Below are 20,541 nucleotides of genomic sequence, written 5' to 3'. Positions count from 1 at the left end.
ATCACGGTTGTTCCTTTCCCTTCATTACTCTCCCATAATTCATTGCGCGACTCCGTTGACCAACGTGACAACTCCGGCTTTAGGAACATCTCCCTACCAGAGGCTCTTCGGTGGTACACACGTGGGGAGCTTTAACACATCGTTTCCTCGCTAAAGGTAAAGTTTTAGCGCATGTACGTGCCAATCCAGAGTCATATAAAAGTGTACAGTGTTGTGTAAACATCGACGGTTATCTTATTGTCCTGTGATCGCTGCTGCGAGGAACTATGGGTCCAAAATGCTGGCTAACAGCAAGCTAGCAGCGTTAGCTTCATTGGTTGACATGATAGACTGTGGTTGACATAAGCTAAGTTAGCTGGAAGTAAAAACAGTCTATTTCAGGAGGTAGGATTTGGTCCAAATGTGTGTAATAGTGATGTTAAACGTGGCCCTACACTGTCAGGATGTCTAAAGTAACGATAGTGAGTTAACATTAGGGACATTTTGTTGGTTAGTTTAGCTAGCTGTAATGTTGCCTTCATTATAAAAGTGAGAAAAGACAACACATCATAGGGACAGTTGTGCAAAATATGTGTTGATGCAAATCCAACATCATGGTTTGGACTTTAAGAGATGCAGCATCCATGATCCCATTTATAAACATGATCTATCCACTTTTACTGTCTTATTTGGGACTGGATGTGTTCTTTCAACCAAAATAAGTTCAATATTTTACAGCAGGGAACAGCCAGAAATCTCCCAACAACTAAAAGATATTATCAACCTTATGTACTTTATTACGTCATTAAATAAGTATAACTTTTTGTTAGATTTGGATCCAAACCAAACAGAGGATGACGAGTGAGGACGTGGAGCGGCTGTTGATCCAGTTTCAGGATGAGGAAGGGGAAGTTCTGGGTTCACCTTTTGATGTGCCCCTGGACATCACCCCGGACAAACTGCAACTGGTCTGCAATGCGCTGCTGCAGAAGGTAACCAGCATATTATACAACATAAATATAGAATTTAAGTTGTGATTATACTGTACACCTGTGCACTTAAAGAGTTTCAGTCTTATGTTAGACTTTATCCACATCTACAATATTTATGTGTAAAATAAAAGTGTGTGTCTCAGTGTTTCAGAGTCCACAGTTTTTCATTTTAACTGTGAAATTAATATTACTGTGTGTGTGTATGTATGTATGTGTGTATATATATATATATATATATATATATATGCTACAGTGGAAATACAGTTCCCAAACCCCATATTTTAATAATGGTATTCAAGTAATCGAATGGAGATGTCCTTATTCCTGAATTTTAGAAGACACAAACACCTACAAAGACGTCATCTCTCAAAGACCTCACATGTCACACATTGGTTTTTGTTTTAACCTCTGTCAGGCACAGTTACTATTATAAAGCTTCAAAATCCAGTGAATATATCTTGTATTGTTTTTTTGCTGTTATCTTCGGTAGGAAGAGCCAGTGCCTCTGGCATTTTTTGTGCGTGGAGAGGCTGAGGTGGTGTCCAGTCTGGGGTCTTGTGTGAAGGCTCTTGGGGTTGAGACAGAACAAGTTCTGCCAGTGGTGTACCAGCCTCAGGCCGTGTTCAGGGTTCGAGCTGTGGCCCGCTGTACCAGCACACTGCAGGGACACACAGAGGCTGTCATCTCAACTGCTTTCAGCCCCACCGGCAAGTGAGTAACTCTGAAACAGGGCTTGTTTGTCGTGCTTTTTTCCATTGTACTGTATTTATCAAATGCAACTCGGTATAGAAAGATAGGGCTGGCAGCAGCAGCAGCTCTGAAGCAGTTCAGTGAGGCAGCTGTCACACACTGCTCCTGATGATATAACAACAGTCAGAGGGAATCAAACTGTACATTTTGTGATGAAGACACACCCCTGGGTTTGTTTCAGATATCTGGCCAGCGGTTCAGGTGATACCACAGTGCGGTTTTGGGACTTGATGACTGAGACCCCTCACCACACTGCCAGAGGTATCAGGTCACTTCTGTAGGGCAGCATGATCTGCTGTGCATCGAGATACAAATGATTTACTGGTTGTATACACCTGTTGAGTTGTATTCTACTTTATTTCAGGACACACACATTGGGTACTGAGCATCGCCTGGTCACCTGATGGCAAGAAGCTGGCTTCAGGGTGCAAGAACAGTCAGGTGAGCCTCTGACACACACACACACACACACACAGACACACACACTTCTGATCTGTGTTTTTAAGATGTATCCCATGAACTTTGGTGTATTTATCTTTTCATTTCTTTTCTTTTCTGGTGCTGTTTGAGTAGATCTGTCTGTGGGATCCTGTGACAGGGGCACAGATGGGGAAAACTTTGACAGGACACACCAAGTGGATCACATGGCTCTGCTGGGAACCTCTCCATCTGTAAGCGCTCAATTCGTAACTTTCTCGCTTCTGTTCGTTGCCGCCTATTTTACTACTGATATGAACTCTCATTCAGATGCAGCCTCTGTACTTCTACTTGTGAAACTGTAAAAGTACAACAACTATTGGCCTTTGGCCATTTTGACATGTCACATTAGGAAAAACACAGGCATAAATACTACAATTTCACCATTTCAACAGAAGATGCGAGTAGAGGGGCCGTGGATAGTTCAGACGTGTCAGTAATAACGGCAGGACAGAGAGGAGCGAACCGTGTATATCTTTTTAGAGAACAGAGTTTAGAAGAGAGTGCTGATGGACATTTTCGTGGAAGTTGTAGTTATTTGCATGCTAACAAATTGATTTTGAATTGGGACTTAAAGATTATGCTCTAATTTTCTCTGATCCGCCCCTTCCCTCTCCTCTTCAGTAACCCAGAGTGTCGGTACTTAGCCAGTAGCTCAAAGGACGGCTCAATAAGAGTCTGGGACACTGTGTTGGGGCGATGTGAGAAAATCCTGACTGGACACACTCAGTCAGTCACCTGTGTGAAGTGGGGAGGAGATGGACTTCTATACACTTCTTCCCAGGACAGAACAGTCAAAGTCTGGAGAGCCAAAGATGTAAGTGTGTGTGTGTGTGTGTGTGTGTGTGTGTGTGTGTTTGTGTGTGTGGCTGAGGCAGAAAATGTTGATCTTTGCGGACATACTGAGTTGATTGAGAGGAAGACATCTGCATGTCAAAGCAAAACTTAATGTGTGTCTATTTATATTTGTGTGTGTGTGTATAGGGTGTCCAGTGCAGGACTCTGCAGGGTCACGCCCACTGGGTGAACACCTTGGCTCTCAGCACAGACTACGTCCTGCGCACTGGAGCTTTTGAACCCGCAACTGCCACTATCAACCCCCAGGACCTCACTGGATCATGTAAGAATTATGTAACACTCTTTTGGGACACAATAGGTGTCGAGGAAAACGATGAAGACATCTTGACGATGTTTGCAAGAGGATGTTTTCATCTAACAAGCATTTTGTTTTCCCCCAGTGGAGGAACTGAAGAACCAAGCTCTGCAGAGATATAATAAAGTTAGGGTAAGTACTGTTTGTCTTCTGTACTGATGTGTTCCGAGTCTGTACCTCCCTTGTATCTGTGCCTTCACTCCTGTTCTCGTGCTGCAGGGTTCAGCTCCAGAGCGCTTGGTGTCTGGCTCAGATGATTTCACCTTGTTCCTGTGGAACCCTGCAGAAGACAAGAAGCCTCTGGCCAGGATGACTGGCCACAGCGCTCTGGTCAACGAGGTGCTTTTCTCCCCAGACACCAGGCTCCTCGCCTCTGCCTCATTCGATAAGTCCATTAAAATCTGGGATGGACGCACTGGAAAGTAAGAAAACCTCTCAACCACTAAGAACAACAAAGCTAATTTTGTCTAGTAGATCATAAATGAATCTATGTGTAATCCCACTGTTGTCCAGGAGAAGGTGCTGTAGGCCTAAGATTTTTGTATGTGTGTGTCACTGTGTACCTATATCTCTGCCTGCTTGTCCATTCATCCAAAGGTACTTAATGTCCCTGCGTGGCCATGTGGCGTCCGTGTATCAAGTGGCGTGGTCTGCAGACAGCAGGCTGCTGGTCAGTGGCAGCAGCGACAGCACACTTAAAGTCTGGGACATCAAGACTGGGAAGCTCAACATGGACCTACCTGGCCATGCTGATGAGGTGAGTAAAGGGGGAATACGTCCTCCTTCTTGATAGCTGTGTGTGGATTGTAATTTTTTGTCCTTGTTTCTTGTGCGTGTAGGTTTATGCGGTGGACTGGAGTCCCGATGGACAAAGAGTAGCCAGTGGCGGGAAAGACAAGTGTCTCAGAATGTGAGTGTAATGCCAAGACATCATCTTTTATCTTTTTCTATCAGTTAAAGTTAGCTAACTGCGTTTACACAAACCTAAACCTATTTCCTTGTGTTGCTTTCCCAGATGGAGAAGATAGCCACACCTGTCTTCCACTCTCCTAACTTCAACAGATAATTTCACATCTTCTGCTGCCAAGAAGCCTGACAGCTGGAGCGAGGGAGGCTCCATTTGGCTTAATTACAGTCAACAATGGCGTCGTGTCAAAGAAGTCTTGGTCCTGTAATGATGCAAATGCCCTCTTAAAGTTGGAAACACCTGTGGGAATATTAACAATGTAACACTGTAAAAGTGTTTAGCTGAGTTCATGCACATATTGTTTTTTACACATTGGGGGGCCCCGACGTGTAAAGAACTTATAAGTTGAAAGCCTTGTTATAGTTCCACACCCACATTCAGAAACCATAAACAAGGTTATTTATTTAAAAATGAATTCATAACCTACTGCTTCAAATTCTGATTACAGAATATATTCTGAAGAAATAAAATGAGATGCACAGGATTTAAGCAGCACATAAGGAAAACTGATGCATTTCTCAGCAGGAGTGTCCCCTTCCTTACCTTAAGCCTTACAAGATGAACTATAAACTGTAGGTGACAGGTGGACCGGCGGGGCAACAGGTGGGAGTGCTAATACCTTCCTCTGTGATGTTAATGCCGACTGCGCTCGCCCTGCTCCTTCAGCCTTTAATCTTCTCTGTCCTGCAAATCAGCAAAGCTTCAACCTGCTGATTTTTCTTTTCGCTGCTGAGGGGAAGCCAAGTGTCACCAGAACTCTCAGATCCCACTGTGGAAATAACCAGGTTCATCATTTAAAATAACCAGTTTGTATTTTCTGTATATAACTGGCTTTGTGAATATTTAATTTGAATAAATATTTACAGCACAATTTTTATCTTGTCAAGCCAAACCAGATAAATTGTATTTTACATCACCTGCCTGATATCAATTCATACTCTTCCATTTAGTTTAATAATAGATTCTATTTTCTGTTTGTCACTATACAGATAAATGTTTTTGTACTTGTTTTAATACTAAAGAAATTCTGCCAGTAGCAGTTTTATCTTTATTTGCATCCAGTTCAGATACATAAACTTTTGACTTTTCTGTGGCCACTTTAAACTGTCCACTGATGTCATGTTACTGGACATTTGCTAGAGCTAAAATTTACTTAGCGGGAACTTTGAAGTCAGTGTGAGGGATAAGATAAAGGCCTGCCTCTGCCGTCCCCCTTACAGCTGACATTAGGTGCTGCTTCAGTGAGCCATCATGGTTGTAAGTAATAAGAATATTTCCTGTTGATTACAAGAAGAGGCAAGAAATAAACGTTGTCCCTTCTCTATAGTCACACACACCCATGTCCTACAATTGTTTCCACATCTGAGTAAATCCATTTATTTAAATTATCTGATGTCTTAACACCACTGGGTCACACAGATCAGGTTTATTAATCACAAGTTTATTGAAACCAGGTCTTAATATGTTTCATCAAGGGCTTCCACATATGATCATGTACAGTAAAGCATACTGGGAGCACTGATGTTTTTTAACAATATTTCTTTTCTGATGTCATACCAACATATTTCTTCAACACAAATTAATCCTTCCCTCTGCTCAACGGGACCCTCTGAAATGTGAATGATCACACCGAGTCTGATATGCTATACGCCGAGATACACATGCCTGTTCATGAAAATCAGCAAAGCATAAACAAGTAAAAGAGTCTAAACAGTAAAAATGTGTGTTAATGAAAACAAAATGCTAGAGACATAAAAATGAAACAATATTCTGATGCTCTTGGTTTAAAATGTAATAAAGATTTGCTGCTATCAGGGTTATAACATTAGATTATACTGAAGTAGTTTGGCAAAGAGGAGTAAAAGGCTTCTGTGCAAGGCTATATGGTGCCACTGGGTCAATCAAAACCAAGCCTTGCTTACACACTAGTTATTTGTTATCAAGCCTCTGACATATCTACTGTCCCTGTAATGTCGTTCAACACATGTAAACACTATATTAGACAAGAATGAGTGCATTTAAAGATGGCAAATATACAATTTCATCAGCATACAAAAAGCTTACAAAGCAAATTAGCTTGAGGTAAACAAATAATATTAAAGTGGCATAATATCAGACAAGAGGACAGTTTGATGAGTGAATCAATAAGCATGAGAAAACCACCGAAGGCTCAAGCTCATTGAAATCACATGGCTTACATAGTCGGACATGTTTACTGTTGTTGGATTCACTTTTATACTTCAGGCTGCACCTGCTTGGAAACAGCAGCCTGACTCAGGCTCTGAGCAAAGCATTACTGGTCATATATTTCCAAATAAAGCCTTCACATGCTTGTCTGATGTTGAAAATGTAGCAACTTTTCACTAACTATAAACCGACTCGCATCTCCTACTCTTAAGACTGCATGTGAAGGTTGTGCTACATGTGGATTTGTTTCCTACAACATGTGCTTAACAGCTACTTGTTAACAATCTGCCGGATAGGTACCGACTCAAGACCGGTTCGTATAGCCTCGAGGAGCCATCAAAGGATTCATGCAGCCATACTCTTGATATCAGCAGCAGCCACAAAAAGCACAATGAACAGTATCTAAGGTTAATCATCAGCCAGTAAATACTGTGAATGTTTCAGTGCGATGAGACCACAAGCACAGTCAAGTAAGCAATTACAACACCGAGATGTGTTGAAGTACTGCGCGGACATTTTAAAGTACTGTGGCAAGATTGTTTGTCTCCAGTAGCATCTCTTGTTTCTTCGCTCAGTATAGTAAGTACTCAGTGAATTGAAAGACACATTTATGGTTTCAGTACAAAGTGTTCACTCTACAACATGTACGGTAACAACAGTCATTTAAAGTTAAAACATCAGACATAAATAAGGTCCCTTTTTTAACCTACTCAAGTTATTTTTCTCTCTAATTTGAACCTTTGGTTAATAATATGTGTGTTTCTTCTCTAAATAATGTTTCTGGTAATAAGACTCAAGAAATTGAGTCTACAAGTTTGGTCAGGCGCACAGAATAACACATTTCATTACTTCATTTCACTTTGCCTTTTCCTGTCTCCTTCAAAATAAAATAATTCCTCTTGATGCCTTAGTCTGACCACAAGAAAGTAAGAAGAGCAATGCTAAACTGAGCTTACATCCACTCACTTTTTTTTATCACCGTGTTCAGGATACATCCTGCAAATCATTTCATTTATGTAATAGAGTGGAAACTGATGAAGATGAAATGCTGCTCAGGGCAATGCAGAGAGCTAGTACAAAGAATAGAGGTGTTCAGTTGTGCGTAGCAATGAGGCACTGGTCTGTGCTTCCCTCTGGACCTCAGTCACCCATCTGGTCTGTCTACTGGGTCTTCCACACATTGTTAAGTAGTTTGACTACCTCCTCGTAGATGACAAAGACTATGGCCACGTCCAAGCACACCCGGCCAAGCCTGGGAACTGTTCCTTTGTAAAAGCTACGGGAAGGACAAGATAAGATGGGGTTATATGGCCTGTCTGTAATAGTGAAACATACACAGCATGCATCAGGATCAGGGTTACTCACGCCTGTGGTCCTTCATGCTTTAATATCTGGAAGGCACAGTCCACTGTGTTTTTGTAGCGATGGGCCTCCAAACCCTACAAACAAGAGTGTCTTTAAAATGGCAGACCGGATGACAGCAATTAAAATCATCACAGGGTGTGTTTCCTACCTGCATCCTGGTCTTCACCACATCCAGAGGCGTGTTTCCAAAGACGCTGGCAGCCCCCGCCGTCGCTCCGAACATCGCTGTTACAATTGGGTGCATTTCTCGTCTGGGATCATCACCTTACAGACCAAATCCAACACATACAAGACATGTATGTTAGGTTAATTCTTAGATCTGGAGTTTGTCCCCAGGCGCCGCACAGTGGCTGCCCACTCCTCCTATTACTTAGGATGTGTCAAATGCTGAGAATTAATTATTCTGCATGGATCAATAAAGGATGACTATGCATTAATCAATTGGACAGAGGCATTGGATTTTGTGTCTTTGCAGTAAGTACGCTGTCTCACCTTTGTACCAATTGCGCAGCAAGTTCATCACATAGAATCGGATAGCCTGATTGGATCCCTGTTTCAGCACAGTCGCTGTCAGACCTTGATACGTCCCCCTCACACCTAAATGAGTCAGACAGATGTGTTTCATCATGGAGCACAAACCACATGCATATTGGCAGTTACAGACTCAGCTATCATTACCAGTAGCCAATTGATTGATCCATGCTATCGTCTTACCCTGTTCTCTGATAATCTCACTGACTCCGTGAAAGAAGCCTCTGTAGCGAGGCCTGAGTGAACACTGGTCATGGATCATCTTCACCTGAGGGACGAGCGAAGAACTTAATTTCATCAGGTCCATTCAGATCATTATGAATAAAATATGAAACAAACAGATGTGGAAAGAGCTCTCTACAGTAGAAGAGATGTGTAACAGCATCCAGCTCCACCGACCTTGAGTGTCTCCATGGGGCAGACAACCAGGACAGCCTCTGCTATACCTGCCCCTAAACCGCACACAAGGCTCCGCGTGTTGTCTAGCCGACCGGTGGCATCTCGCATCGGGTTGCTGAGCATCTCAAACGTGCCAAACCTGTGAAATGTGGTAATGTGATACATTCAAGAATAACTAGGGTCAAAATAAGCAACAATAGGAGAGATTCCACTGTAATCCAAATAACTGAAGTATAGTAGTAACTGTAGTATCAGTAAACCAGCTCCAGTAAGTAAGCAGTGGTATAGTTGATTAATTGGTTAGAAAATGATAACTTGATATCTCGATAACTGACTCATCCTTAAAAAAACAGATTTGATGGTAACAGTTTCTCAAATGTGAGAATGAGCTTATTTTTTCTTTTCTTAACATTAAAGTTAATTAAAGATTTTAGGTTGACAGTTGTTTGAGAAAAAAATATGACATTTGATGCGACCACTTGAGCTCTTAGAACTTACCATACCATTTTCATGTTTTATAGGCCAAACAATAGTCAATAATTTGAGAAAATAATTTGCAGATTTTAAATAATCATCATCATTGCAGCCCTACAAATGCGTCTGTCTTTAAATTAAGTACAGAGAAATGTTAAATTAATCCCGAGTTTGCAACCCTGCTGATCTGTGATGCTATAAACCAAATGTGTTGCAGCTCCATTCTGTTTTTTTAGGCTATAATAAATATTTTTTACATAAAAATCTGTAGAGTAAAAGCCACAGTATATCATGTTTGCATCTTCACCTCACTGCAGACTTGGGTATTGATCCATAGAGCAGGGAGCTGAGACCTCGATACAACCCTCTGAGTCCGTGATCCTGCACAGTCAACTTCACACAGTCCCCTACACACAAACACACAGACCATCCATGAGTGAGTAATCCAGTGTAAGACTAGCACACAAACCTGCAGTCAGCCAGCAGTCACTCTTGTCCCAGTGACCTACCAATCCCTCTGTATCGCGGCGGGTTGGCTCTCTCATCGAGCTGCAGCTGGGTCTTGACATATTCTGTAGGGAAGGTGATGCAGATCTCTATTCCTCCTGCAATGCCACCTGAGTGAGAGGAGAGAAACACTGCTGTCTGGATTCGTTGACTCACTGTGCAGGATTGTTCTTGAATGTTCTGTCAGGAGGAACTTGCAAGCATTTCTATTTTAGTGTAAAAAAAAAGATTAGATGGACCCTGAATTGCAGGGTGGTGCTGATGCTAGCTCATTCCTGACATATCTTTGTGTTTTAATTAAATGCTAATGTGGTGTGATTACACAGCAGTGCCCATATTGAGCTAGAAAGAACAGCTGACAGCTACTGAATATACTCTATTCAATACACAGCATAAACATTTCAGCATCTTTATAGATGTCTTTAGATTAATTCAAATGAATAATAATCATTATCTGAGCGCAATAGTAGATGAATAAAGGAGAATACACCTATAACTGTTGTAATATCACTGCTGGCTGAGTGTGTTTTGACCCAGTTCTGCATGGATAGCCTTAATGGGCGACAGACTGAGATTAGGCTGCGCTGTGCAGAAAGCAATAGGCGACTATGACATCGGGAAATCTGCGGGATGAATATTTGCGTTGCAAATCAACCTGCAAGAATGGCCTTTCCTGGATGCGTTATTTTCCTCCCTCCGACCGCAGCAGCCGCCAGGTTTCTCCTCAGCGCGTACGACCGCTGGTGGGCCGGCAGAGAGCCCAGCCCCGCCGCGGCGGCGGCGGCCAGACGCCGGGATGGAGGCGGCTGATCGGGAGCCGAGCTCGGGCATCCTCTCCTGACACCGCCGCTCTCGCACGGCCCCTCACACACCGAAAACGGCTTCAGCAGCGAGGACATTTTGGTCGTCGGTGCTGTTTACAGGAATCTCCCACTTTGGTGATGTGCAATGTCACACAACAACAACACAGGAAGGCGCACCAATGTGACGGCCGAGGGAGCATCAATATTCAAATAGCGGTCAGGTGATGGGGCAAGCCATTGGCTCACCATGCTGCCTAATGCTATAACTCATGTCATGTGACTCTGCATGATTTTTGGCGACCTATAACGTGCAGGATGCTGTTTTTTTTTTGTTTTTTTTTAACAACAATATTATGTACCTTTTCTTTAAAATATATATAAATATAAATTTTCTCAGAAGACACTTCGTCTTCTGTGATCTAATAAATGTTTGCATCAGTCTGTAAAGAGTGAGGGATGAATAGGAATTAACTGTACATTGAATATTTATATATATAAAAGTACACACACACACACACACACACACACACGCACACACATATTCATTGTACAAGTATGCAGAGTAAGTGGGCCTATATAATAATGGAGGGATATTGAGATACCACAATACAGTGATTTGTACTGTAATACTTACTGTGAGAGCCAAATAATATTGTTATAATTAAATTAAATTAATAAGATTAAAACCTTAAACCTTAAAAGCCTTGTGTGTCACAAGCCACGCAATCAAGAGTTTAGTATATTGCTATGGGCTCTTAATCCCTGTTCCCTTAAATAGTGCTCTGGCCATGCCAGAGCATACACACACACAAACACGCCTCCCCGATAACCCTTTACAATGAAAGTAGGTCAGTGTCTCTACACACGCCCACAACCCCCACCCCCCTGAGAAAAACACAGACAGGAACGGAGTCAGTCAGTGTCAAAACTAAAATGACTAATTATTGTTCATTTGGTTAATTGATTTGTAAGACAAAGGCTTCATGCTTAATGTTTTTTTATTTTTTCAGTATGCACTTGTCAACTTTGCATGTGATCACTGATCAACAAAGGGGTATATGATAGCATAAAACTCCAGTTCAGGAGGGAGATGCGGGTGGGAAGACAATATTTCCTCTAGCTGGTCTTCCTGTTCTCCGATGTCGTCGTTTACTGAGTAGATTCTCACCTGAAGACATAAAGATCAACACAAGCATTATCATGGTCTGTATATTACGATACATGTGCAGATTCTGGCAGTATTGATCTTTTTTTTTTCTCACTCTGATCTTGTTGAGTAAGCTCCTCTGTGTCAGTCTGATGTGCAGCAGCCTCTCCACAGTGCTGATTTCCAGGAAAGCCCAGATTCTCAGCTGCTCCAGACGCTCACACACCTTAACCAGTTCCAACAGCTCCTCATCCAGCGAGTCACTGCAGTTGCTCAGGTCCAGGGTCAAATGCTACGGACAGATAAGATACAGATTACCTACAACACTCATTCACATTGTTTTGAGGTTCTAATTGGATTGAAGTTAATTGGTTCTTTTCCACAGCACTATTTCCTGCTGTGTTCTTTGCTCCCAGCATAACTTGTAATTCATTATAACTACCTTAAAATGTGCTGTATAGACTTTAAAATATCCATAAAACTTAATTCATCATCTGCCCCTCTATTTAAAACAAAGATAACAAATTGTGACAAAACACTGTTGTTGAATCCAGTTAATCCAGTACACCAATAAAGCAACAGGAAACAAACTGTCCAATGACCAAATGGTGTGGCTATTTTTGCTTGTTTATCTTTATAATCCATCCCAGCCAGATAGCTTTGGTGTCAGGATTCAAGACTTGGTAACACAAAAAAATCGTACCAATCGACTCTTTTATCAGAGCTTTCAGTTGCATCTCAGCATGTCAGTGAGATGCGGTTGAAAGCTCTGGAAAAAGCTAGTGTTTTAAGGTCAAGAATTCAATTTTGTGCCAAAAAATGTGTTCAGTGGCATTCGGTGTGGTGAAATCAGTTATATTTAAACTAGCAGCTGTGTGGCTGTACTTAGGCACAGTGGTGCTTTGAGCTAATCAAATCAATCACAATGACAGTAAAGCTGAGGCTCATGGGAATGTCATTAGTTTTTAAGACCATTTGGGCATAAACCAAAATATTGGACAAAGTCAAATTTTGACCTGATAATGGCGCTAAATATAAAGTCAGAGGTTCGTTAATTATTAATTATAATTATAATTAATTCTGAGGGGGACATGAATTTGTGTACCCATCTTCATGGCAATCCGTCGAATAGTTGTTGAGACAGAGGAACACAATTTAGTACAAATACATCCAGATGTTGACATAGTTCACAGGATATGTGAAACTTTGACCTGCTAATGGCGCCAGAGGAAAAGTCACGGGATCACCAAAGGCGTTAGAATTTACCCTCTGGACACCATCTAAACAAAATTTCATAATAATAATCCACCCAGACCTGCCACTAAAAACACAAATGTCAACTCCAGTGGCACAAGAAGACAAGTCAGGGGGCATGAACATCTGTACCAAATCTTATGGTAAGCCGTCTAATAGTTATTGAGACATTTCACTTAAAAGCCAAAACTGGCAACCTGCTAGTGGCATTAGGGGAAAGTCAAAGGATCACAAAAATCCGTAGGAGTCATCCTCTAGGAACCATGAATATATGTTTGAAATTTCACAGCAATCCATTAAATAAATAATTGTTGGGATACTTGAGTCTGGACCCAAGTGGTGAACAGATAGACCAACTGATATTGTTAAAGAAGATCAGCACCTCCCAGATGTGATGACATGGATACTTGTGACTAACAAGAGATCTCTTTGTGAACATACAGAGAACTACTTTAAACTTTTTACCTCCAAACTTCAGCAAATAAAATAAAAAAATGTTTCACATGTTCTTCAGTTTAACACCATCTCTCTACGCTTTGCTCTCTAAAATAGTGCCTGCTCAGCACCCTGACCTTCAGACTGCTTCTGTACTGAGGCAGCATGTAACAGAGGAGAGGCTTGGCGCTCCAGACTTCGTCTGGGGAGTAGAAAGCTGTCATGGTATATTCAGTCAGGGGAATCTCAGGCAGCAGTATCCTTGCAAGCCAGTTAGTGTTGATGACTTGGTCCACCGTAAGCTTGACTTTCAGGTCTGGGCAGCTTGATGTCAATGTTGCCCATGAGCCACCACTCACAACCTTGACAGAGAGGATGAAGCAGAGACAGCAATTAACAAAGGAAACCTGAGGGGGTCTTATTTTCACCAGTGGGATTTTATTTTTTTCTTCACTTTTTGCCATTTCAGCATGTGCTCACACCCAAGACTTTTACACTAATCTCACAGCACCTTCACTACTGTCCCGCCAAGAGAAACATTTCACTTAGTGGATAAGTTGACAAAATGATTTCACTGTACGGATCATGCAGGCATATGTGCCTTTGTACATTGCACTCTGTTCCCCAAAGCTGAACCTTGGTGCCATCGCACTTCAACCAACTGATTTTGTTGAGGATAGTCCAGTAATTACATTTATTTCGTTCTTACCTGTCGATGGGGCTCATTCAAAGTGCAGTACAGTGAAAATGTTTGCAAGGTGTTCCCCTCTCTGCTTGAGCGTCTCCATTCCCTGCGTCTGTGCTGGAGAACCGCTAGCAGCTCATCAGACAGGCAGGCGTAACTCAGGTTTAGGTTGGTGAGGCCTTGCAGGCGGGACATCGTAAGCTGCAAGGTGGCGTTACGGTGGGCGTGCACAGAAGCAGAAAAGAATCCCTTTATATCCAGAGACAAGATATAGCACCGGGGGTAGTGACGCCTCTGAGAGTATGACAGGGCAGTGAGCAGGTCCAGACCCTAGAGGTTAAAGGATCAGGAATCAGAAACAGAGCAGATATTTAAAAACTGCAATTAATATGGTTGTTACTGAATACAGGTTAATGGTGGATGTTTAATGATTCACAATGAACATTACATTGTCACAATAGTACCTTTCTACTTTCAAGACACAGCTCAAAAAATTCTTAATTATTCAAATTATTAAAAAATAAAACATTACTAAGTATATGTGGAAATTGTGGAATCACTTTGCTGATTTAAATCCTTTAGATTAGTGCAGTTATAAGATTTGTAGTTACTATGTAGTTCTTTTTTTTACACCTAGAAATCATATTATCACATTACAAACCCCCAAAGTCCTAAAATATTATACTAATGTATATATTACTTTATGCAGAAGATGATAAATTATACACAGAAGTTAAGTTAATGTAAAAAAACATTTTCAGGACTTTGGGGTGCAGTTGGTGCAGAAGGAGTGGCATGTTGGATTTAAGGTGGACTTGCACAGAATCAGGTACCAATCCCTTCAAAACGAACACTATTTATAATGTTAGTAGCTCAACAAACACCATATCTGTAACAGGGCTATTGCATCTTGATTGTGTCTGTGGATATTGCTGTATTTCTGCAAGCTTTTTTCCAGAATGTAACACTGTAAATAATGAATGAGCAGTCAGTGGCATTGTCAGTCACCAGTGTGGAGATCTTCACTGTAAACTGATGATTCAGTACACTGACACACCTCAAGTTCCAGACCTCAACTGACGAGATCTGACTTATCTTTTCATTACCACTGGCATCTTGGTGAAGCACCCGTGGCGGTGACATATCTGCTGATACATTATATTTTGACTGGCGTTGCACTCACATGATGCATGCAGTTTCGCATCCCGCTCAGACAAAGAGATGTGAGCTTTGAGGATCCTCTGCGGAGGAAGAGAATCAGGCAGTGTACTAAAGAGTTCCTGAGCCCTAAAGTCCAGGAGGTCCTATCCAACTCCAGCCTTACGAGGGACAAATGCTGCAGGGGGGCATTTACTCTGTGGAGACAAAACAATGCTCAGTTTGGGGAGTTATTGAGGTGCTGAATTGTGTGTTGGGTGAACTACACTCCTTTACCTGGTCAGCTCAGACAACAACCCGCTGATGGCTAGCTCAAGTCGCCGGGCTACCAAGCACCTACGTGGAGGACACACACACACCTCCAGCCTCTCCAGGTAGACTCCCAGAGAACGGGCATAGGCCACAGCAGAGCAGTATTCAGACTGCTTGTATTTAGACAGCCGTCCATTGAAGTGGAAGAAGCGGGAGCGCCAGAGAGAAGGAGAGCGCATGACACGGTGCCAGTGATGGCATACCAGGTCTGCACGACAGCGATCAGTGTCAGGAAGAAAGCCAAACACTTGCCTCAAACACACATCAGGAAGTGACCCCCAGCCGCTCTCCCCCTCTGAGCCACACTTATAACCTTCATCACTGAGATCTGAATCCTCTTCTTCCATCTCTTCTACGCTGTCCTCATCAGCTCCAGCAAAACCATCCTCCTGACTGCAGTTTTCTCTGTTTCGAAGTGGGACAAACTCCTCATCCATTTTTGTTTGAATAATTCCAGAGAGTATGGTTAAGTGTTGGATTTCAAGAGGGGCTGCTGTAGCCTGTATTATCACTGGAGCTGTCAAAAAATACAGCTGTCTGTGTGAGTGGTTAATTCCACAGATTTTATTAATATTTCCAAAATATGACCACCACAGAATGTTCTATTGGGTTCTATTGTGGCCTCACAAGCATTCAGTTCTGAGTTGAGTTCCCCATTCAGTTCAATTCAAAATACTTTATTTGAATTGAGTTGATATCATTGAATTTTATTAAATCTTTAAAGAAATCTGGTTTGCAAACATAAAAACACAAATAAATTAATTGACACCTACCAACAGTTGGTACCACTTTCTCATAAGGCTCATTTTATAAAGGGTTTATACATAGTAACTAATTGCTCCTTGTTAAAAAGTAATTTATGAATGTTTTATATTGTTACAACTCATTCAGAATATCAGTGAGGGTTGCCAGGTTGACTGGTTTCATTGTTGGACTGTACTTTTCTTTTAAACTTCTTTTAAAGAGAGTGGACCTGTGCAATTGTTTTCTAATAAAATGGAAAGCAAAGGGCAGCTCTCAGAAAAGCAGAGGTTACACGATCAAAAGTCCAAACAAATAAGGAGCCAGAGATCCCTAGAAACCCTTCCCTCCCCATCTACACAGACTGCATCACAGGTCATGCTGTTGTGAAGCCACAAACAAACAAACAAAACAACCAGGATGTAAGAAAAACCAAACAACACACAATAAAGGAGTGGACTGGGATTAGAAATCCTGGGACAATATTAGTAAATAATATGAATAGGGAAGTAGAAAACAACCCTAGCCATGATTAAGTTGAAAAAAGTTGCTATTGAGGTGCTTATTAACACTCCTTAACTTATAAATGTTTATAACGGCAGACATGATGGATTTACTATGGGAGTACCAACTTAATTTTTACCATAAAGAAAGGATGGGATTTTGTTCTCAACCTGGCAACCCCAAATATGTTCTTTAACGGCTCATAATTAATGTAAAAAACATGACTTAATAACTATTAATAAAGCCATTATTTACAACTTCTAAGTCCATTATGAAGGGCACCTTATACCAAACAATGTTTCAAAACAATTACAAAACAAAGAAAACGGACTGATTTGTACAACTGCAGTTTATTTGTATATGTAACACTTCATTAAAAATACCACAGAAATTAAACATGAAACGAAATAAGAAAGGAGCATGGCTAACTTGGGTGTTAACATATAGTTCTTTACTAGCAGAGACAGATATTGCACATAACTTTTAGGTGCAAAGTATTTCCTGAGAGCATGAATACACAGAGTAGACAGCATTATATTTTACAAAATTCTAGCAACATTTTTCACTGATGACGACTCCATTTACTTCTTTGAGTTCCTCAGCCCTTCAAACAGTAGACACTTGGCCTGTGCAGGGAGAAAGAACAGAGGCTCTATAGTAAACAAGAGTGGAAGCTGTGGTGTGATTGGTGGAAACTGTGAGCTTATCTCTATTTATGTCTGTGTGTGTTTACAAGTGCCTGTGCCAACCTCATGCCAACGCAGTGTGTCAGGGGGCAGCCCCAGATGGCAGTGAGGGCAGGTGTGCGTCTGATCGGGCACTTCCTGGTTTCTTTGCCCCCAGCAGGGCCCCTCGCTGCCCCACAAAGGGCGACATGTGGAGTGGGAGGACCAAGCTACACCAAAATGGGGTCGAGGGTCTGTCTGGTAGCTCACTTTCTGGCCACTAGAGGGAAGGGGTGACAAAGGATTGGAGTCTTCCTGCAACACAGCAACAGGCGAGAGTTGTTACCATAATGGGAAAGTCTGCCCTAAAATAGAACTGTGCAGGATATTTTACAGCACAGCTTTGAGATGTGAGTTTGATGATGAACAATAATGATTTTACTGGGATATACTGAGCTCATAACAGCCTGCTTTACATTCAGAGGAAACTAAACTGGATGGCATAACTCAAGCACAGGAATCATATAATAATGTCTCAGTGGACCAACTCCAGAAAGTGTTACTGTCATCATGAATTCAAGTTTTGATACTCAGCGTTCCAGCTTAAAGTCTCTTTTTGTAGTTATTGAGGATGGTTAAGCAAATTATTTGACTTAAGCGGTGGGAAAATTAGCTTTATAAGAAGGTGCAGATGAAAAGATTATCATAATGACATTCCTTCTGGTTCTCTGTTAAGTCATTCCTTAAATGGCGAAGCTTTGACAATTGTATGTTTTTCTGCACTGGATGCATACCACATTTCAGCCACAGACAGTATAGTATTTATACTTTATGTTCCACAATTAGTATATTTTACTGTCAGTTGCAGTCTTGTCACTTATCACTTATAGAATTTTATAACTTATTGTCCTTTTGAAGTATTTTCTTACAACAATTAATTCCAGCTGACACATGTGCTACAAGACTAAGTGACATTCTAAGTATTATGGATCTATATAAATTAACATTTCAGTTTTATTACTGTGAAAAAAAACCCACACAAACACAATGATCCCCCCATCGACATCAGGACAGAAGAAACTCTACACATCTCCCGTCGCAGACTGAAACTCATCTGTTCAGACTGCACTGTGGTCTGTTAAAAAAAACTCTTTCTCCATCTCTTATTGTTTCTAAATGGTGCGCTTGTAGCAGTTCAGCATATTTGATGAAGTTGAAACTTGCATGATTCTTGCAATTGTTGGATTATATCGTCATGGTTGAATGCACTTGAATGTAAGTCTCTTTGGATAAAAGTGTCAGCTGAATAAATGTAATGTAACAAACAGTAAAAAGTTTATTATCATAAAAAAGACATAAATTCCCTGTAAAACCTGTCTTCCTTTTACCACAGGAGCTCATGTATTCTTAAAAAGGTAACATTGCTTTGCGCTAATGTTATTTTTTATTGCCCATCAAAGTTAAAGTGGCCATCAATTAATTTTTTGTTTGTGCAATGAAATTAGAAAGAAAATTAGTTGACACAGCTTTTCCACTTCTCAGTGTATCTGATCAGCACTGTCTCAGTCAAATAATGTGTTTAGTCAGAAATGTTGCAACCTGTTTAGGAGTTTCAGGACGATACTCTGAGTCAAGAGACCTCAGGCAATACCAGCAGGGTTCAGACGGGCGATCTGTGAGACAACACAGAGAGAAACACAAAAGTACTTCACCACATATGAGCATGTGCTGGTTACAGGCATAAACGGAGGCCCCACACGTCCCATATATCAGTCATTTGTGCATGTGCATGTGTGTGACATACTCTGTGTGTTGGAAGGATGAGATGACGCTGAAGGGGGGGTCAGCTCTTCCTCTGTTGGCAGGGGGGACAATGGGAGGCAGTCAGCATCGTCCTGTGTGTTTGTGGCTATCAGAGTCTCCTGTGGTAAGGTCTCTGTGTCGCTGATACATAGATCCTCCCCAGCCTTTATCAATCACAACCACCACGGAACACAGCAAAATCTTGAGCAAAAATTGGCATTGACGTCCCTTGCTTACTATTTCCTTTGAGTTAAATAAACTCTAATGGATGTAAATATACAGTATATATTATGATTGTAATATAAAAATATTAGTTCATTTTCCCTGTCAAATCTGACCTGGCTGGCTTCTTCCTCTCCATTACAGGCCCCACTGCCCACTGTCTGGTCGGCCTCCTCTGGTTCCTGTAGGTTTTGAGGCCCGTCGCTCTCCTCACTGCAGTTCTGAGTCAGTGTGTCAACCTGGGTAGAAGCCGTCCCACTGAGGTTTGAGAGAGAAGCAACAGAATTAAAAAACATGCCCTCCTAACCACCCAACTAGAAGGTTATCAGCCAATCAATCTTCAGCTGATTACACCACCGCAGGCTCTACTGTTACACTCACCTGATTAGGCGTAAACATTCAGACTCTCCTTGCCTTACCTTTGCATGCTCTCTTCCTGTTCCTCCCTCTCTCCCTCCATCCCTGCTCATTTGTCTCCCTCCCAGGGTGCCTGATGTGTTATTTCCTTTTAATCCCACCGTTCTTTGACTTTTTCTCTCTCTTCCTCTGCCCTGGGTGTCCTCCTCCTCTGTCTGCCTGTCTCTTGTCTCTCCTCCCTCTCTGTGTGTGAAACGGAAACTCCAGGCTTTCAATATTTGATGTGTCTGAATAGCTCACAAGCAGGTTTCTGTAAAGAGTAATCAGGTGAGGGCTCTGATGTCCCTGTGGTAGAGTCTGCTTTGCAAACAATCCTGTTACAGTAAGACCAGCACTACAATACAAATTCTGCTAATTCAAAAGCTAGAAAACGTCAGACAGTTCCCTACAGTGCTCCCACAGCATCCATTAAATGTATCAAAAGCACAATTACCTTTGTCTTGTTGTTGATACAGATATTTATTCACAACATTTCATTAGTATAGATTTCTTTTGGAACTCAAAAATGTCCCTTCAATATCAAGATAAATGATTAATGACCATCAGATTTTTAGCTTTCCCTAACTTTTCTGTTTTGTATATAATGTGTTTAATGGGTTAGAGCTGAAACGATT

General features: G+C 41.5%; 4 protein-coding genes across 4 annotated transcripts; 1 reads left to right on the top strand and 3 right to left on the bottom strand.

The window, feature by feature from the left end:
• The first annotated feature begins 36 nt into the window (after window positions 1-36).
• Window positions 37-5,189, top strand: nle1 (notchless homolog 1 (Drosophila)). Its single transcript, XM_051400919.1, has 13 exons — window positions 37-156; window positions 810-971; window positions 1,462-1,682; window positions 1,903-1,982; window positions 2,086-2,162; window positions 2,295-2,392; window positions 2,823-3,015; window positions 3,183-3,318; window positions 3,437-3,483; window positions 3,571-3,773; window positions 3,949-4,108; window positions 4,191-4,261; window positions 4,367-5,189. The coding sequence occupies exons 2-13, from the start codon at window positions 834-836 to the stop codon at window positions 4,377-4,379; spliced, it is 1,437 nt and encodes a 478-aa protein (XP_051256879.1). The 5' UTR covers window positions 37-156; window positions 810-833; the 3' UTR covers window positions 4,380-5,189.
• A 549-nt stretch (window positions 5,190-5,738) lies between these two features.
• Window positions 5,739-10,871, bottom strand: slc25a1a (solute carrier family 25 member 1a). The gene is made up of 9 exons (XM_051400920.1): window positions 10,437-10,871; window positions 9,784-9,891; window positions 9,582-9,681; window positions 8,801-8,939; window positions 8,585-8,669; window positions 8,363-8,467; window positions 8,019-8,134; window positions 7,871-7,944; window positions 5,739-7,781 (listed from the first exon to the last, which is right to left on the bottom strand). Exons 1-9 carry the CDS (start codon window positions 10,678-10,680, stop codon window positions 7,667-7,669), a joined length of 1,086 nt encoding a protein of 361 aa, XP_051256880.1. The 5' UTR covers window positions 10,681-10,871; the 3' UTR covers window positions 5,739-7,666.
• Window positions 10,872-11,553: 682 nt separating this feature from the next.
• LOC127364567 (F-box only protein 39-like) lies at window positions 11,554-16,012 on the bottom strand. Its single transcript, XM_051402199.1, has 6 exons — window positions 15,540-16,012; window positions 15,376-15,460; window positions 14,130-14,435; window positions 13,558-13,782; window positions 11,847-12,023; window positions 11,554-11,752 (listed from the first exon to the last, which is right to left on the bottom strand). The coding sequence occupies exons 1-6, from the start codon at window positions 16,010-16,012 to the stop codon at window positions 11,621-11,623; spliced, it is 1,398 nt and encodes a 465-aa protein (XP_051258159.1). The 3' UTR covers window positions 11,554-11,620.
• A 1,215-nt stretch (window positions 16,013-17,227) lies between these two features.
• Window positions 17,228-20,018, bottom strand: LOC127363950 (uncharacterized). The gene is made up of 6 exons (XM_051400922.1): window positions 19,930-20,018; window positions 19,627-19,768; window positions 19,290-19,452; window positions 19,085-19,158; window positions 17,570-17,800; window positions 17,228-17,446 (listed from the first exon to the last, which is right to left on the bottom strand). Exons 1-6 carry the CDS (start codon window positions 19,968-19,970, stop codon window positions 17,402-17,404), a joined length of 696 nt encoding a protein of 231 aa, XP_051256882.1. The 5' UTR covers window positions 19,971-20,018; the 3' UTR covers window positions 17,228-17,401.
• Between the last annotated feature and the right edge of the window lie 523 nt (window positions 20,019-20,541).

Source organism: Dicentrarchus labrax, unplaced genomic scaffold, assembly GCF_905237075.1.
Source record: "Dicentrarchus labrax unplaced genomic scaffold, dlabrax2021, whole genome shotgun sequence".
Lineage (NCBI taxonomy): Eukaryota > Metazoa > Chordata > Actinopteri > Moronidae > Dicentrarchus > Dicentrarchus labrax.
The sequence above is the reverse complement of the archived record's forward strand: the minus strand, read 5'-3'. Positions and strand labels throughout refer to the sequence as shown.

Coding starts and splice junctions, on each gene's coding strand:
- LOC127364567 (XM_051402199.1), bottom strand. CDS start 16,012: ATGGATGAGGAGTTTGTCCCACTTCGAAACAGAGAAAACTGCAGTCAG. Junction 14,436..15,375: donor TAGGGCTCAGGAACTCTTTA/GTACACTGCCTG, acceptor TTTAACCTCTAG/GGTCTGGACCTGCTCACTGC. Junction 13,783..14,129: donor TGAATGAGCCCCATCGACAG/GTAAGAACGAAA, acceptor CTCTCTGTCAAG/GTTGTGAGTGGTGGCTCATG.
- LOC127363950 (XM_051400922.1), bottom strand. CDS start 19,970: ATGGAGGGAGAGAGGGAGGAACAGGAAGAGAGCATGCAAAG. Junction 19,769..19,929: donor CAGGAAGAGAGCATGCAAAG/GTAAGGCAAGGA, acceptor CTCAAACCTCAG/TGGGACGGCTTCTACCCAGG. Junction 19,159..19,289: donor TCATCCTTCCAACACACAGA/GTATGTCACACA, acceptor GTTGTCTCACAG/ATCGCCCGTCTGAACCCTGC.
- slc25a1a (XM_051400920.1), bottom strand. CDS start 10,680: ATGTCCTCGCTGCTGAAGCCGTTTTCGGTGTGTGAGGGGCCGTGCGAG. Junction 9,892..10,436: donor AGGAAAGGCCATTCTTGCAG/GTTGATTTGCAA, acceptor CCTCTCACTCAG/GTGGCATTGCAGGAGGAATA. Junction 8,670..8,800: donor GCCCCATGGAGACACTCAAG/GTCGGTGGAGCT, acceptor CTCGTCCCTCAG/GTGAAGATGATCCATGACCA.
- nle1 (XM_051400919.1), top strand. CDS start 834: ATGACGAGTGAGGACGTGGAGCGGCTGTTGATCCAGTTTCAGGATGAG. Junction 3,484..3,570: donor AGAGATATAATAAAGTTAGG/GTAAGTACTGTT, acceptor CTCGTGCTGCAG/GGTTCAGCTCCAGAGCGCTT. Junction 3,774..3,948: donor TGGGATGGACGCACTGGAAA/GTAAGAAAACCT, acceptor ATTCATCCAAAG/GTACTTAATGTCCCTGCGTG.